Genomic DNA, 16,331 nt, shown 5'->3' on the forward strand with positions numbered 1-16,331 from the left:
AACGCAGAGTTAAGGCAGCGAATTGGCAATTTCTGGGCAAAATGCTAAGGATCCCAGGGGCCTGGGCTACTAACATTGGAAGTACAAAATAATCATAATCTGTCTGATGTTTCTCAAAGTTCACTCCAGCCACCCAGACATTATCTTCTGGATCCCAACAGCAATCAGTTCCTGTACCCTATGGTACTGTGCCCAGTTACCTCTGCAGCTCTCTTGGGGCAGCCTTTAGCTTAGAGCCTAGTTTAACTAGTATAATCCCAAATCCAGTCACAGGTGCTTGTCTACACTTGTGCTCCCTAACCAGTGAGAATACTGTTGTCAAGTTCCCAGTTTAGACAAGGCTTATCCACGTTACGGGGGAAGGCAATCACGAGAATTCATTTCCCTCTTGACTCCATCAGCTGGAAGGAGGAGACAGCACCTGCTGAGAGTGCTAGCATGCCTCCACCTTGCAGAGCCACTGCTTTTCTTTCTTTAGGAACACATGTGCTTAAAACTTGTTATTTAGCAGGAAACCTGTATAACCAAAGCTGCTCTACCCAGCGTGAGTGTTAGTGAAGAGCAGAACTAAGCTATGAGGGATCACACCGGATAGAATTCTGCTTATCTGCATTTTAGAAGCATCATGCTCTGGAATTCATTTTCCTCTCCCCATTGTTCTCCACTGCTCACTCTTCTCATATCTCACCTTTAAAACCCCCCTCTTGGATTTAGCCTCAGGCAAAGGCTAAATCACATTCCCCTCTCCTCCCTGTAATTAGTTTACAAGAACGCTTATCTCCATTATTACCCCTTTGAAATTACAGCTTCCTTTACCCGCTGGTCTTCTCCTGCCATACTGTGCCTTGCACTCTGCATACACAATTATGCCAAGCATTTGCTCATTATTTAATCTCTCATTGTAAAGCATTGTGAGGCGCTTTGTGTGAAGGATGCTAGATAAAAAGTAAATTAAACTGAATTATTGGGCTCTCCAACAGAGTTAGAGAGAGTAGACACAGAGCAATGTACAGTGTAACTCAGGTTCAGGATCACCCTGAATCATTTGGAAAGGAGACAGTGTCACTTTGAACAAGTTCTACAAGACAGCAGTAAAGCCAGAGACCTGGGGATTTATTACACTGTACAGGCTTGGTAGTCTTCCTAACTTCATCCGGGATATAGACTGACCCATGGATGTTCTAGCGAGTCAGCTAATGGGAAATCATGAGATGATTTTCAGAAAAACTGCCCTTGAAGTCCATGGGAATTTTGCCCAAGGAAGCAGCTCCGGAGGTGGTCCCCTGAGACAGAATTCAAACAACATTCAGGTACTATATGACTTCCTCTTTAGAAAGGGATTTAGTGCAAAAATTTGCAAGGGTCTCACACAGCCCTGGGAAGATGCAGCAACAATCTTAATCTCTACCAATAGCAGGCCATCTAATTCAGAAGTGCGATCAGGTCTGGATTTCTGACACCAACAGCCCAAAAGTCCAGGTGTGAGGGATAGTGGAGATTCTGCTCAGAGGTGTCAGACTCTGGGCTCAGGCTAAGAAACTTGAGTTTGGATTTTGAAATCCCATAAAGTTTGGGTGTTGAGATTTGGGATTCCAGTCCTGGCTCCTCTCCAATAGTGACATTGCCCTTATGTTTTGCGTTTTTGCTTTCAACACATAGCATAAGCCAACAATGCATCTATTTTATGGTTCTAATAAAATGCTTAATGTGGCTTTATATGGTGTTGGTTCTCTCTTTTCCAGTCATTGATTTTGCTTCTCACCATGATTAATGTGTTTACTGGTGCCCAATTGCATTTTTTATGCATTTCCTCTAGATAAGGAAGTTACTTGCCTTGTTGTAACTGCAGTTCTTGGAGATGTGTGGTCCCCATTTCTAGTCCATTGTGGGGTCCGCATGCAGTCTGTGCACCTGAGACCAGAGAATTCTTGCAAGCTATGTCCATTGGTCCCTGGCTCTGCTTGTGCTCCGTGCTGAGGGCATAAGGGGCAGTGCATATCAGTTCCTTCTCTTCTGTGAATCCAGTCATGATCCAAAGCAGAGGGGAACAAGGGCAGGTAGTGAAATACAGATATCAAATCATCATCATCATCAAATATTCATAGTCTACTGAGGATCATTGCGCCAGCCAGAGTCACAATGGTTGATGGTGTCACACCAGGTATCATGTAGTGAATTTCCTACATCTGGCTCAATCCTGAAAATCCATGAATCTCTGGGGCAGACCTGTGTGTGCAGAGCTGTCCCTTGGGTATGGCGAATCGGGGCAACGCTCCTGGCTCCGCCCTTTGGGGGGCCCTGCAGGGCGGTGTGATTAGCTGGTGTGGTCGGTCCCGGAAGTGACGGATTCGTCACTTCCACACACACCCCCACCTGGGATGGCCCTGTGTGCGTGGCTCCAGGTTGGGTTAGGGTGTGCACCCCTTCACACATTTATGGAGAGACTGGGAGCATGGTGGCTGGAGTGTCTTTGGCAAAGTGGCCAAAGAGCATGCAAAGTTGCTGCTGACTATAATGAGCAACTGAAGGAAGGCCGGATGTCTGCGAGACTGTGTCAAAGCACTTTATGCTCAAGATTTGGCACTGATAACATATGGAATGCCTCTAGCCACTGCAGGCCTGTCTATAGGAGGGGCCAGGTTTCTGACTGGTAAAGCCATACAGGTAATACACAGGTTTGATAGATCCTGAACTTGGTCTCAGAGCAAAGATGTTTTTGCCTCCATAAGTGAGATATGGGTTTCATGCAGGAGGTGGTGAGACAGTTATTGGAGGATGTTCAGTTTGCTGTGACTGAACTCTGCTTACAGCCTAGTTAGATGAACTCATCAGCACTCTCCATGGTACTCAACCCCACCTGCACCAGGGGTTCTGGTGGCCTAACTCGGATATTCTGGACCTTTGTTTTCTGCCATGAGACATTCAACCACATAGTGCAGTCAGTGTCTTGCAGACCTTGGAGGGCAGGGCTGATATTTTCTGTCTTCTCCACAAGCAAGGCGGCATAGTGAGCACATCTTGACCAACCTTGGGTCCAATGTATGGAGCAGCAAATCCTAATATCCAGTCAATAGCTTGACAGGCTAGTGTTGGGGCGAGAATGCATCCCTGCCACACACTGAGGTTGTGTAGGATGTGAATCAACGTGCGTAGTCACACTGGTACTGGTGCGAAGATTTAGCAGAATATCTGGAACACCAGCTCCTTCCAGCACGAGCCAAAGTGCTGACCCATCTATCAATCAAAAGCTGCTTTGACGTCAATATATGCCACACAAAGAGGGCGGTTGATTCTCAGTGCAGCTCAGCCAGAAGCTGGAAGATAAGGACAGTATCCATGGCCGATCGTCCAACAGTGACACTTGATTGCTGTGGATGATGTCGTCTGTTAAGGAGCAACTGTATCCTACCAAGCAGAACGTGAGCGAAGACTTTTCCAGGGACCAGTAACAATGAGATCTGCTTGTAGTTGCCACAGTCAGTGCAAGATCCTTTCCCTTGTACGGGGCTACTCTCCTGCCAGCTTTCCATTCTGCTGGCACTCTGCCTGATGCCCACACTTTTAAGAATAGTTGATGCAGGCTGATCTGACTGGTTCCAGGGTGCTTTTGAGCAGCTCACATGGAATATGATTGGATCTGGGCTCAAAATGCATCCCATTACGCTGTCTTAGGGTTTGTCTACACGAACAGTTCATGTTTCAAAGTGGTGCAGATAGAAGTGCAGTAGGGAACTTTTAGTGCACGGCGGCAGGGTCCATACAGACTGTTAGTGCGGAGCCGGTAGCGTGAGGTCAGTTTACACCCCAGCTTGCCTCCCACTGTTTGTATAGACAAGCCCTTCGTGGGTGAGATGACAACTAGTGGCTAGTCCCAGAGACTGTAGCAGCCGGCTACTTACTTACAGTTAAAGGGGTGCCCTGTTTAGCTCATGTGGTAGGAGCAGATGCTGACAATCACCATTTCTGGCTGTTGTGTCTGTAAACATGCAGCCGCAGTTTGTTAGAATTACATAAAGGTAGCCCTGGGAATGAGTTTTGGCAACTTCAGGAATCCCAGGTAAAAATGCTATACTTTTAGGTAGAGATTTGGAAAGCCACAAGGGATTTAGGCACACAGCTCCCAATAGTTTTCACGGGAATTGTCTCCAAATCCCCTACATCGCTTTGTAAATCTCATTCTCATAACTAGCCCCTGTAATCGCGGTTTTGCTGCAATCGCTAAGTACAGGATAACCTCTCCAATCCCAACTTGAGCTCCCACAACCACCTGGTGCAGCAGCATCAGTTGGTGGCAATGTTCAGACTCGGGCTGTCAGGTGCAGGTACAATACGACAGAGTGTTCGGTTACTGTTCTGCTCGGGATGTCGTTCCCAGGGATCGCCGTGTGAGCCATATTTGCTGCTTTACAGAAGTCTCTGTCTTTGCTTTGCCAGGGCCGCCCAGAGGATTCCGGGGGCCCGGGGTCTTCGGCGGCGGGGGGCCCTTCCGTTCCGGGACCCGCCGCCGAAGTGCCCCGAAGACCCGCGGCGGGGGCCCCCCCCGCCGCCAAATTACCGCCGGAGCGGGACCCGCTGCCGAAGCGCAGCCCGGTCTTAAGCGGTAATTCAGCGGCGGGGGGGCCCGCCGCGGGTCTTCGGGGCACTTCGGCGGCGGGTCCCGGAACGGAAGGGCCCCCCGCCGCCGAATTACCGCCGAAGACCGAGCTGAACTTTGGCAGCGGGTCCCGCTTCAGCGGTAATTCGCCGGCGGGGGGTCCTTCCGCTCCGGGGCGGAAGGACCCCCTGCCGGCGAGGACCGGGAGTGAAGAAGCTCCTGCGCCCGGCCCCGCAAGAGTTTTCCGGGCCCCCCGGAGGGAGTGAAGGACCCCGCTCCAGGGGCCCCGAAAAACTCTCGTGGGGGCCCCGGGAAAATTGCCCCTCTTGCCCCACCCCCTCTGGGCGGCCCTGTGCTTTGCACCTCGCACGGTGCTAGCAACAACCTGAAACCTCAAAGCAAGGAAGAGCTGACACAGCAGTGATGCCACGGCGAGGAAGAAGGTTTTGCTATTTGCCACACTAGTTACTGCAGCTCTTCTCTTTGCATCTCTGAAGCGCTGAGGAAATGTACAAGTCAACTACACATTTAGCAAATCCTGCCCCTCAAACATGCTTAGAGCTAAAGGGACAATGGAACCAGACACTCTATTGCCCGAGAACAGTCATCCCTGTGCACATGCAGTGATCCACAGTATGTTGCCCCTGAACGCAGACCAATCCCCCTCTATTAAAGTAAAACTGTGCCCGTTAGGTGCAGACCTGCACTGCAGGCAGCATGGAGTGGCCAATGCCCCAGCACCAGTTCCAAGCTACAGTGCCAGGGAGACGCAATGCCTCCCTGATGTACCACCTCGTACTAGATTGTAAAGTCCACGCCCCTCAGTGGCAGGCCAGTTCTGCTAGCTCAAGTACGGGGCAAGGGCTGTGACCTCACCTTTTCCCACCCAACAAGGCAAAGTCAACCTGCACAAGGATCAGCCCTGATCTGGCCTGTAAGGCATAAAACATCCATCTAATGACTGTTGCATCTGCAAATGAGAGCTACCGCTGCATGTGCCATTGCACACCCCAGCTTTGGAAAACCAGCCTTCTGCTCAGTTTCCTCCTGTGTCACACGAGGTTAACGCTCAGCACAGGGTATTCTGAAGCTAAGGGTATGTTTTCGCTGCCAGAAAGGACTGTTTGTACAGCAAGATAGCTAACACGGGATCTCACTGTAAAATCCTAGTGGAGACAGGACAAAAGTAGTTTTTACCTTGATGTGGCTTGATGAGGTCAACAATGTGCCCCCTACAGCAAGGTAAAAAACCTCTCTTTGCCTTGAACACGAGGATTTTACAGCAGGACGTCTGGCTTGCTGTAAAAGCAACAGTGACATCATGGCCTTAAAGCAACTGGTGTTTGTCAAATGCTTTTGGCTCCTCAGCTGGAAGATGCTCTAAACAGGTGAAGTATTATGGCGATTGTAATGTCAGCGAATGACTGATCACATGGCAAGGAGCCAGGGGAAATTATTCCCTCCCACCAGCACATCAGTAGAAAGCATCTGTGTGAGAGCCAGAGTGTGTGTGTATGGGGGTGGGGGTGTGAACTTCCTTCTGCCTTATTGTGGATGGAAGAGACTTGGAAGTTTTTTTCTGCTTGTTTTTTAGCTCAGGAGTATCATGAATATCAAGTCTTCTCCTCTTGTTTTGCCATAGGACAAGAGAACCGGGGCAGGAGCTTTCTTAGCTCTTAACTGATGGGCCGGGGGCGGGTGGGCGGTTGAATCTCTCCTTCCAAGCATATGAGCTAACTAGATGTTAACAAAAACAAAGGCCTGGATCCTGCTTTTGTCCCGCACCCCCAGAGCAAGGGGCTCTAACGTTGCTATAGCCAGCTTCAAGACGACCCTCCTTGTGTAAGGGCATCATCCAGTGGTGCAGAGCTGGTGTAGGCTGAGGGCCTCCTCTGCTGCCACTATTCCCCACCCCTGCTGTGGTTGGTGGAAGGAGTGTGACCAAGGAAAAGAGGGTGTGGCTAAGGTGTCCATATGTGCTGCTGATCCCCAGCTGTCCTAGCATCTCCTTTAGGGCTGTTGGTTGCTGGTGCAATTTAGAGCAGCAGGAGGGATGCTCTAACTTACAGTGAGGGACCAGTCTGGCTCTCTGAGACCCAGGACCAGGGGAGTATAAAAGGAGGCTTTAAAGCCAACTTTACTGCCCTTGCCAAGGCATGCTGTGTGCTTCTCAGCTGGAGAGGAGAATCTGCGCCAAAGACTTTCAAACAGTGCCTAAAAATCTCTTCCCCTCTCAATTATTCCAGTTTCACTTCCTTGGTACTTGTGATTCCCCCCTTCTACTAAGTGTCCAGTTGTCCCGAGTCTTCCAGAAAAAGCAGTGTAACAAGAACTGAAGAGTGGAAAACAAGCAGACTTAAAAATAACCACTGAGGCCTCCATAAATCGCCTCCATAATCCATTATACAGCGGCAGAAAGGAGACATCTTCCCTGTACACTCCCCCCGGCAACACACCACCTTTTGTGCACTACACACCACCTTCTGCAAGTCACCTCTAACCGATGTCAAGGGAAAAAGCCAAACACTTCTAAAAGAACGTTCTCTTAAATGAAAGCCAATGCAACTCTAACCATCTGGCCCCCTCCCACCCCGGTTCAGGACACCATGTCATGTGAGTCATGTGGCCAGGGGCTGGGTCTGAGCTTTGCCTCCCCAGCCATTCTGGAATCCAGTCAGCTGTCTCCCTAATGATGCAAACACCCTGATGAAGGGACAGCAAGAGAAAATGTTTGTCCTTATCGCCTCTTCTAAAGTGGAGCCATTTGCAAAGACTCAGTAGGAGAGTTAAGAGTGGAAGACGCGACTGTCTATCCTTATTAACTCGCGAGGTCCAAGTGGAGTTAACAAAACATTCATAAAATGATCCACTCTGAGCACACCGAGCTGGGACCCAGTGCTCAAGGGCTCAGAAAACAGGAGGTGGGTGGAGCATATTTGACGTGAGAGAAATGTTTATAACTAGAAGAAAATGTACTTGGCGGCTGCTACTTTTCAGAGGTCCCTTTGCTAAGAGTGAAAGTATTAGTGCTTAAAAAAATAGTTTCCTTCACAGCTCAGCTTCCCATGCAAGAACTGGCTGCAGAGAAGTCCTAGTTCTGTATTTGGGACATCAGCCTGGTGCCATTGTGTCTGAAAGTAGGATGTCACAAGTACAGCATGATTCACAGCTCTGCTACAGGATTGGGGCGAGGGGGGGCAATGCTGGCTTGAATGGCACCCAGCAAACCCAGGAAGGAAAATTCTGTCAAGGATCTGAAAGCATGCAACCCTGTACACAGGAGTGTGTGAGGTTTGGCAATTTCCAAAGAAGGAAGGTCCTTGTTGAAAGCAGAGAGACCAACAAACTCTTTGGCATGACGAGAGCAACAAATGGAGACAGAGAATTATGTATTGTAGGTAACCTGCCATCACTTACCATACTGAGGGTGGCTTTATCCCAAGGACTGAGGCTCAGATATTTCCTCTGGCGTTCCTGAAAGTAAATGGCACAAGAGGTTTCATTTGGGGCTAGAAGTGCTCATTTTAGATTTGGAGAAATATAGGAGAGGCTTGTTGCATGCCAAAAAGCCAAGCAGCACTTTCTACCTCTCATGGAAGGGAGAGATGTAAGTGGTAGGGCAAGATTAACTGCCCTCTACTCCTAAATCTACCCCTCACCAATGTTCTCACTCTAGTGGTTTGATGTCCAGATGTCAGCTACTACCTGTCCCTTCACAAAGGGTCCAGAAGGGTCAGAGTGTTTCTTTCCACCTTGTTACTGTGATATTTATTGCTCAATTTTCCCAATTAGTATTCACTCTGCTGCCACTGGCATTTGTGCCAGGCAGCTGTAGAGCAGAGAGGGTCTCAATACACATCTGTGAGCCTGGAGCTACTGGGTTATCGCCCAGACTCCTTCAGTGGTCTGGCCCAAGGCACAACCTCTCTGCTCAGCTTCCCCATCTGGAAAATGGGGATACTACTACTGCCCTGCCTTCCTGCGGGGAGGGAGGAATTTTTAAGATTAAAATAGCAGGATGAACAGCGACCCTGCATGAACTGACAGGTGCTGGGTGTACAGAGAGACTGCGTGAGCACAAGGCAATTTCTTCCCTACCCCATGGTCGGCAATGCTCTGGGTGTGGAATCCCAGTCCCTAGCCTGCTCCCAAGCATCCCACTGGACAGAATGCTCCATCCAGCTGGAGAACAGGAGAGGTTTTGGCTGGCATTGGACAGCAAGCTAAATGCAAGACTGAATTCTAGAGAACGGGCCAAACTCAGGGGTGGTGGGTGTAACATGTCAGATGCAAGTGGCTAAGTCATGCAATTTACGCTGATCTTCCATTCCAAGTGTTGGCAGGAGAGATGCAGCCTACAACATTCGGGGATTTTGGCCGGCGCAAAAGCATTGGCATGAGAAGGCACAACTCCTACTGGAGCCAGTGGGGGCTGTGCCTTCCTACAGCAGAGCGGAACTGGGCCCCCAGGAGGCTTGGGAATGGTCTGGGTGCAAGGTGAAGTGCATGAGGGTGGCTGGATTTATTTTACACCCTGTTTTTAGTGGCTGTTCTAGCTACACCCCTTTGCTGGTGGGTTCCTCTTGTTTTGCATCCAACAGCTTGGTCCAAGTTACACACACAGTCTAACACCCACCCTGCTTCATCAGTGCTAAAAACTGGCTTGGGAACCCCCACAACTGGTACATGTGCTTACTCCAAGCTGTATTTGGCCCTAGGATTGTGAAATAATTCCCTCCCCCACCAAAAAAACCCCCAAACCAAAGAACTCCTTCAGTCTAAGAAGTTTGGGGGTGGAAGTGAGGGTTAGGTGCGTGAAAAGTTTTGCTTGAATGGAAAAATGCCATTTTAAATCTCTCTCTCTGGTGGACTCAGCAGAGCAACACTCTCTGGTTTCTAACTGCCTGGTTCATCACTCTGGAAGGCATTTCCCTCAGTGATATGCCCAGACCAGCCAACTGGGAACACAGAGAGGACTGGGTAAGGAAGCCTGCGCCATGTCTGTTGCGGCTAGCCAGGGACCTCTTCCCTTCCTATGAACCAAGAAGCCTCTTCCACCAGCACTTGCTGTGGAACCTCATGGGCTGGGGGAGAACATTATAGTAGCAACGAAACATACAGCGGTGCCCCTTTGTCATGCTTTGGCTATGGATCAATACAGGATGGGAGACAAAGCTGTGATCTGGCTTCAGGGAGTTTACTAGGGGACACACACACACGTATTTTTTTCCAAAGCCGTTCTGTGACTAAGGGCTGTCTATGGTTATGAATTAGAATGAGCCTTTCAAACCCCTGGTGTTGCTCTTCAGATACCATCTTCAAAAGAGCACCACGTGAGAAGATGTGTAGGTCCATGCACTTTGCTGCCCACGAAGTGCTGTGGGACATGCGTGTCCTGTGCACGCCAGTCCCATGGAACTGAATCACCCCTGCTAACTCTTGTGGGGGAGGCATGGAGAGGTGGAGTTTGGAGGGAAAGTGAAGAGTGAGAGAGAGCAAGAGAGACACCCTTCCACACACACACACACACACACACACACACACACACTTAACGAAGATACTAAATGTCAAAATATCCTGGCGTGCTAATCATTTAGGACCCAATCCAGTGAGGTGCTCAGTGTGTCCAACCCTCGTGGTCTTCATGGGGACAGGAGGGCAACTCAGCACCTTGCCAGACAGGGCCCTTAGGAGCAGAGACCCCCTCTGGCTTTCCGCACCTTCCTGCTGAAAGAGGAGAAGGGGTCCAGGCGCTCTTCGTACTGGGTGGAGTAGCGGAGCTCCGTGTCGTCACTGCTGCCACCCTACAGGAATCAAACAAGAAGTTAGCTTCCTTCTCCTCTGCTGACAGCTGGGCTGGGCGGCACAAGAGTTACTGTCTACACAGTCCTTTTCTGGGGGCAGATGGCTCCCTGCAGCACCGTTCACCCACTGGAGATCTCCATTTCTGGGGTGAGCCATGGACTCTACATTCATCCCCAAGCAACGGGGAAGCAGAAGACTTAGCCAGGCAACTTTCTTTGCTCACCCTAATTAATTTTTGTAATTAAAAGGGGCACCTTAATTAATTAAGGGCATCCCGCCAAGTTTCTTGCCCTTTTCACACGTGCACACATATTTAGGCTGGAGAGCTTAAAGGAGACTTTATAAATCTGAGCACGAGAAATGTTTTAAGTGGATTCAGCATCCTACCCTATAACTGTTCGGTTCATTCCTTTGGGCAGAAGCTCAGGAATTGGATACTGGGCTGGAACACTGAGCCATTGCAAACTGGGGGTAGATACAGCAATAATTATACACCTCTAAGGGCTTGGCTGATCTTATCCCCACTTTACAAATGGGGAAACCAAGGCACGGAGACATTAAGTGACTTGCCCAAGGTTATGCAGAGAGGGCCCCAGCTTGGCCCCCGGTGATAGTCACTGACCCCAGTGCAGAGTGGGTGTAAAATGCTTCCTAATCAGGAGAGCAACTCCTTGCACAGGTATGAATGACTGGGCAATGTGGAAGCAAGACTAGAATCCAAGTCTCCTGGCTCCAAGCCCCACTCCCATCACCCCAGACAATCCCTGCTCAACTACACACATGGTGGTAGCCTGTGCAATTCTGTGCACAGGGTAAAAACTCAGTCCTACGGCTGAGTTGATCAGTGCTCCAAAGTTGGACTTGTCTACTCAAGCAAAGCAGAAAAGGCCATTTAAACAAAACCCTTTTGTTTACCAGCAGTTTTGTGTTTCCTTTGTTCCTGTTTTAGGTAAATAACAGCATCTTACACCACCCACCTCCTCAGCTGCATGATAGAACAATGAAGTCAGAATTATCTGTTTGCAACACCACAGAATGTTCTTGCCATGGAAATGCTTAGGATGTCTCAAATCCAGCATATTATCCCTGATGGATCAGGTAAGAGGGAGAGAGGAGCTCAGGGGGAGGAAAACACTATTTAAACACACGTCTATTAGTAGCCAAAAGGACAAGGGAAATTGTGAAAAACCCCTGAAAGGGGGTGAGAGATGTAGATCTTATTTAAGCACGTTATGTTCTCAAGCAAGCTACATCCTGATCTCAAGTTTCTCCCAGTATGGAAGTCCCCATTTCATAACCTTATAGCTGGCTCTGGATTAAACTCACAACGAGCACTTCTTGAAAGCCCTATGTGAGGCTACAAGTCTGCAAACTGTGCTCCAACTTATTAAAATATCATCCAGATTCCAAGCCTGCTTACTGATTCCTCCTCAAACCACTCTGACAACAACATTTGATGTACCCGGGTAAAACAATGACCTCCTCCAAAGCGTTTTAGCTCATACAAACAGTGCATAGTGTGGACCCAGAGTCAGTACAACGCATTGGATCTTAGGGCATGTCTGAATGGATCATTTCCATGCATTGATATGCGTAGATTTACTGATTTGGTGCTAACTTTTCATGCTTTGGTTCCATTTGCTGCTCTTGCTTTTGGATTTTCCCACTTTTTTTCTTTGCCACTGGGGGGTTTAAGTAGGCTTAAAACACAGGAACTAAAAATGTAGTATCCCCTACGGTGCTGGAGTTTGATGCTCTGTCAACTTGTTCTATTTATGCATTGGTGTCTTATGATTCCATATCTGCCTGTCTCAAGCTTTAATTATGAGGGTGCATCATATTTACAATGCTGCTGTTAGCCAGCTGTCCCCTATTTTTCCATCTCTGCAATGTCTTTGTCATCATACAATTTTAAAATTATGATGTTGACCTTTAAGATGTCTTTCAAGAGTTATTACTACATGTTCCTTGTTGTTCTGCCCAGTCATCCAACTATGATCTCGTGGTTCCTTCTCAGCAGGGTAAATCCCAAGTTGACTGAACCTTTAGTCAAGTGAATATGCCCCTATGTTCTGGAATATGATACACAGGCCACTGCATCTCATAGTCCTTGTCTTAGATTAGATCCCAGTTTAGGGATCATGCATTCATTGTATGCATGCCTTATTTTATGGTTTGATTATTATTTTTAACCAGTCACATGTCTCATTAGGTTCTCTATGTTGTCACCCTCCATGTTGGTTTGCTGTACATGATTCAGTGCTCCTTGTACAATTAGGACGATATTCTGGTGACACTCTTCCATTTTAATAGGAAAAGTAAACATAACAGCATAAGGCCCAACCCAGTTCATCCCTTATGAGACTAATCAGAGATACTCAGGATTAGGTCTTTAATATATACAGAACCTTCCTCCAGAAGGATCCCAAAGAAATTTAAGATATTGATACATAAAATGGATTCAGTTCATCCACTATTGAAATGCAGCCACCTGCGGAGTGAATCATAGCATTTGTAGTACAGCAGAGACCACCACCATGCAGCAGGTCAGGACAAGAAGCGGATTTTTAGGATAGCTTTCCTACAATACATCTATTTTAATTTTAGAGCTATAACAAAAGGTTTGGACATGACTGGACATTTCAGCTTGGAAGACGCAGCTACCATGAAAAGCTCTTCAAATGTCAGCTTACGTAGTTTGCTTAACAGTTGTGATAGGGTCTCTTTGGCCACTGGCATGGAGGGAGATTTCTGCATATTAAAATCCCACCTGGGCGCCAAGGGAGAAAGTCCTCATACATTAGATAGTCTAACAAGCAACAAGGAGAGGAGATGATGTTTGAGTATTGTTTGAGCAGTGACATTTGAGTATTGTGTGGCTGTGTACACCTTTACGCCGTTATTTCATGTTTGTGTATTACAGAGAGGCTTATTCTCTCTTGCTCTGCTTTGGAGTATGACAGACCCACACCATTGCTGGTTTATGCTGTACTAGGAAAGGTCAGTGGCTAGCACCTTGTAAAGGAGAGGAGCTCTCCCTGCTGGCCAGAAGGGGTTCCGTAAGAGGCACAATAGGGTTTCTAGTTCAGTATAGCAGGAGAGGGGTGATTCTGTTTGTCACCTGTCATCACTTGCAATTGCACATGAAAAACGGAAATCAGTTGCCACTCTGACGTAGCATGCAGGGGAAGGTGCAGAAAACTGGTGACTAATGCACGGGGAACAAAGCTTTTTGTCACGAACTGTAATCTCAGAGGTCGCCACTCCACAGTTCCTGAGATCAGTGAGTTGAATGAGCATATTGTTCTGTGAAAGGGAGCACGTGTCACATAAATCTCTTTGTTAAATTCCTCAGTGCAACTCTTACATGTGCTGGGATGCAAGAATGAGTCACTTTTTTGACACAGGCTGAATTATTTCTCAGACTCTGAATAATTTCAGGAGTTATTTGTTTTAACTCCTTGGTGCCTAGCCAGTCAGGAGCAACTGTGACCCCGCAGGTGAAGAACAAGTGTGTGAACACCAAAGCATATTGCATTGGCACCATGTGGCAGGAAATGCCAACTCTTGGCCTCAAAGGGTAGCTCCATCAGTGAGATGTTTAAAACTAGACATTAGTGATTATACTGGAGGGAGATGAGGTGTGTGACCTAAGGTATAAAGGACAATCCTGAAGCAGCAGGGAGATGGCCCAAGTGGCCTGATACTGTAGATCTTTTCCATCTCCAATTTCTATGATTCTGAGTCTTGCATGTAGGATTTATAGGGGCAACTTTCTATCAAGCTACTCCACACAAAAGGGATAAGGTGATCTACAGACAGTATTATGGCATTATATGGCTGTCCCCAATCATGGAATGTTTGGACTACCCAAAGCCTAGGAACTGGACAGGCAGGAGAGGTAATTACTGTGCTCTAATGTGGTTTTAGGCATGGGTCAAGCAGATGTGAGTGAAAAGATTCAGGGTCATCCCTTTGCAAATGAACAAAGACTGTTACATATATTTTCCAGTTCCCCAGTACAAGATCTCACAGAATGGGGACGCATTACCCTCCAAGGGACAACAGCTGAGATAGAGACAGGCTCCACACTCACCCGGCCAGGGTAGCTCTGGAGGAACTTGATCTTTTCATATAGCTTGATATTATCAGCTCTCATGTTGTCCAGTTCACTTTGGAGAGCCTGCATTGTGTGCTGCATCATGCGGTTCTCCTGCAACACACAGAACAAATGCCGCTAGCTGGAGGGCCTGCAGATTCTTCGGGAAGGGAATGGGGATTTAACTTGTCCTATGGCAGAAATAAAATCCCCTCCCAACCACTGTGTACGCTGCTGGGCTGAGTCCAGCAGAGACAAAGCACAGGTGCAATCAGCAAAGGGTTTGCCTCCAAGGAGGGTCCTTCCAACCACAGATCAAAATGAATTAGTGTAAACAAAAATAGGGAGAGAGAACTATTCCCACTTGGGAATGCAGTCCTAATGGACTTCAACCATAACTGCCCAGAAATGCACGGCTGGGAGTGTCTTTTTACCATAATATTAATCCCTAGCTCTTATGTAGCACTTGTCATCAGTAGATCTCCAATTGTTTTACAAAGGAAGTCAGTATCATTATCCCTGTTCTACAGATGGGGAAACTGAGGCAGAGAGGGTCTGTGACTTGCCCAAGGTCACCCAGCAGACCAGTGGCAGAGACAAGGATAGAACCCAGGGCCAGCATTCCAAAGTCAGGTCTTTGTAAGTGGCCTAACATACCGCTTCTAATTCTTGGTTCCTTGTACGGAAGCGCTCCCTCTGACTGGAGATGATGGACAGCAGGGAATCCATCTGCCCCTCAGGAAGTGGAGTGCTGGGAGATGATGGAGGATAACCTAGGAAGCAGAGCTAACCGTGAGAGACCATCCTCAGCCAGCAGACATTCAAGGAAGATAAATAACACATGACACTTCTATGGCACCCTCCACCGGAGGGTTTAAAGGACTTCACTGATGGCTAATTAGTGAAGCTGGATGGAAAAACTTAGACAAAACATTTTTCTCTCTCAGAATTTGCAAATTCACTGGAATTGAAATGTTTTGCAGAGATTGTTCAATTTCTACAAAATTCCTCTGGAAACCGTTAGGATTCCGATAAAAACCTGCCCAGTTTCCTACCAGCTGCTCTGCCCAGGTTCCCAGCAGCCCTGCCTCTCAGGCTCCCCAGTCCTTGCCAGCTCAGGGTGCCCTGCTACTGGGAAGTGCCCCAGGCAGACCTGGAGCCAAGATTCCCAGCAGAGCTGGGTGGAGAATGGTAATTCCAATACATGGAGAATTTTGAACATTTTTTTTTCATAGCAAATTGGAATGAAACCAATTTTTGAACATTAAAAATCCTCTGGGAAAGGGAATTACTGTTCGCTGTCCAGCTCTAGTAATTAATCAAAACTTAACTCTCCCCTGAGGTCGGTGTTATTATCCCTACTGTATGGGGCCAACTAATCTCTACACACCTTAGGGGGAAATTTTCCCTAAGGCAATCCCATTGGCCCTGTTAGGAGAGAGGGCACGGTCACTCGCCAGCAGCGCCTGCTCACAACGTGCTGATTCCCAGCAATCCCCGGCTGTCCTGGTCACACTCCCTATCCAGGGAATCTCCCCCACTTTCTGGGCTGCATTGACTCCCCTCCTGTGGCAGGGCAAAGGTCTCTTCAGCCCCTTCTCTGTCCCTTTCCAAAGCCTGTGAAATGGTGCCAACCACTTAATTTTTTTCACCTCGGCCCAACAAAGTGCCTCCTTTTGGTCCCTCTTCAAAAATTCATTGGTTGTTTGCTGCACTAAAACCACTGTTTATTTCCTATGCCTGGGACTGGGAACTGCATCGTGAAGCTGCACAGAACGTGCCTGGCTGTGACTGGGGTTAGAACTCGTGAGTACGTAACCCCACTGGATGGCT

General features: G+C 48.0%; 1 protein-coding gene across 3 annotated transcripts in view; it reads right to left on the reverse strand.

The window, feature by feature from the left end:
* The window catches only part of CUX1 (cut like homeobox 1), a 399,391-nt gene that overhangs the window by 14,211 nt on the left and 368,849 nt on the right, over nucleotides 1-16,331 (reverse strand). For all 3 annotated transcript variants that reach the window (XM_039508427.1, XM_039508428.1, XM_039508426.1), the window contains 4 exons: nucleotides 15,156-15,271; nucleotides 14,496-14,612; nucleotides 10,315-10,398; nucleotides 8,012-8,068 (listed from right to left, as the gene is read on the reverse strand). In XM_039508427.1, the coding sequence (XP_039364361.1) occupies nucleotides 8,012-8,068; nucleotides 10,315-10,398; nucleotides 14,496-14,612; nucleotides 15,156-15,271 (374 nt within the window). The remainder of the gene's footprint in view (nucleotides 1-8,011; nucleotides 8,069-10,314; nucleotides 10,399-14,495; nucleotides 14,613-15,155; nucleotides 15,272-16,331) is intronic.

Source organism: Mauremys reevesii, linkage group 20 (genome assembly GCF_016161935.1).
Source record: "Mauremys reevesii isolate NIE-2019 linkage group 20, ASM1616193v1, whole genome shotgun sequence".
Lineage (NCBI taxonomy): Eukaryota > Metazoa > Chordata > Testudines > Geoemydidae > Mauremys > Mauremys reevesii.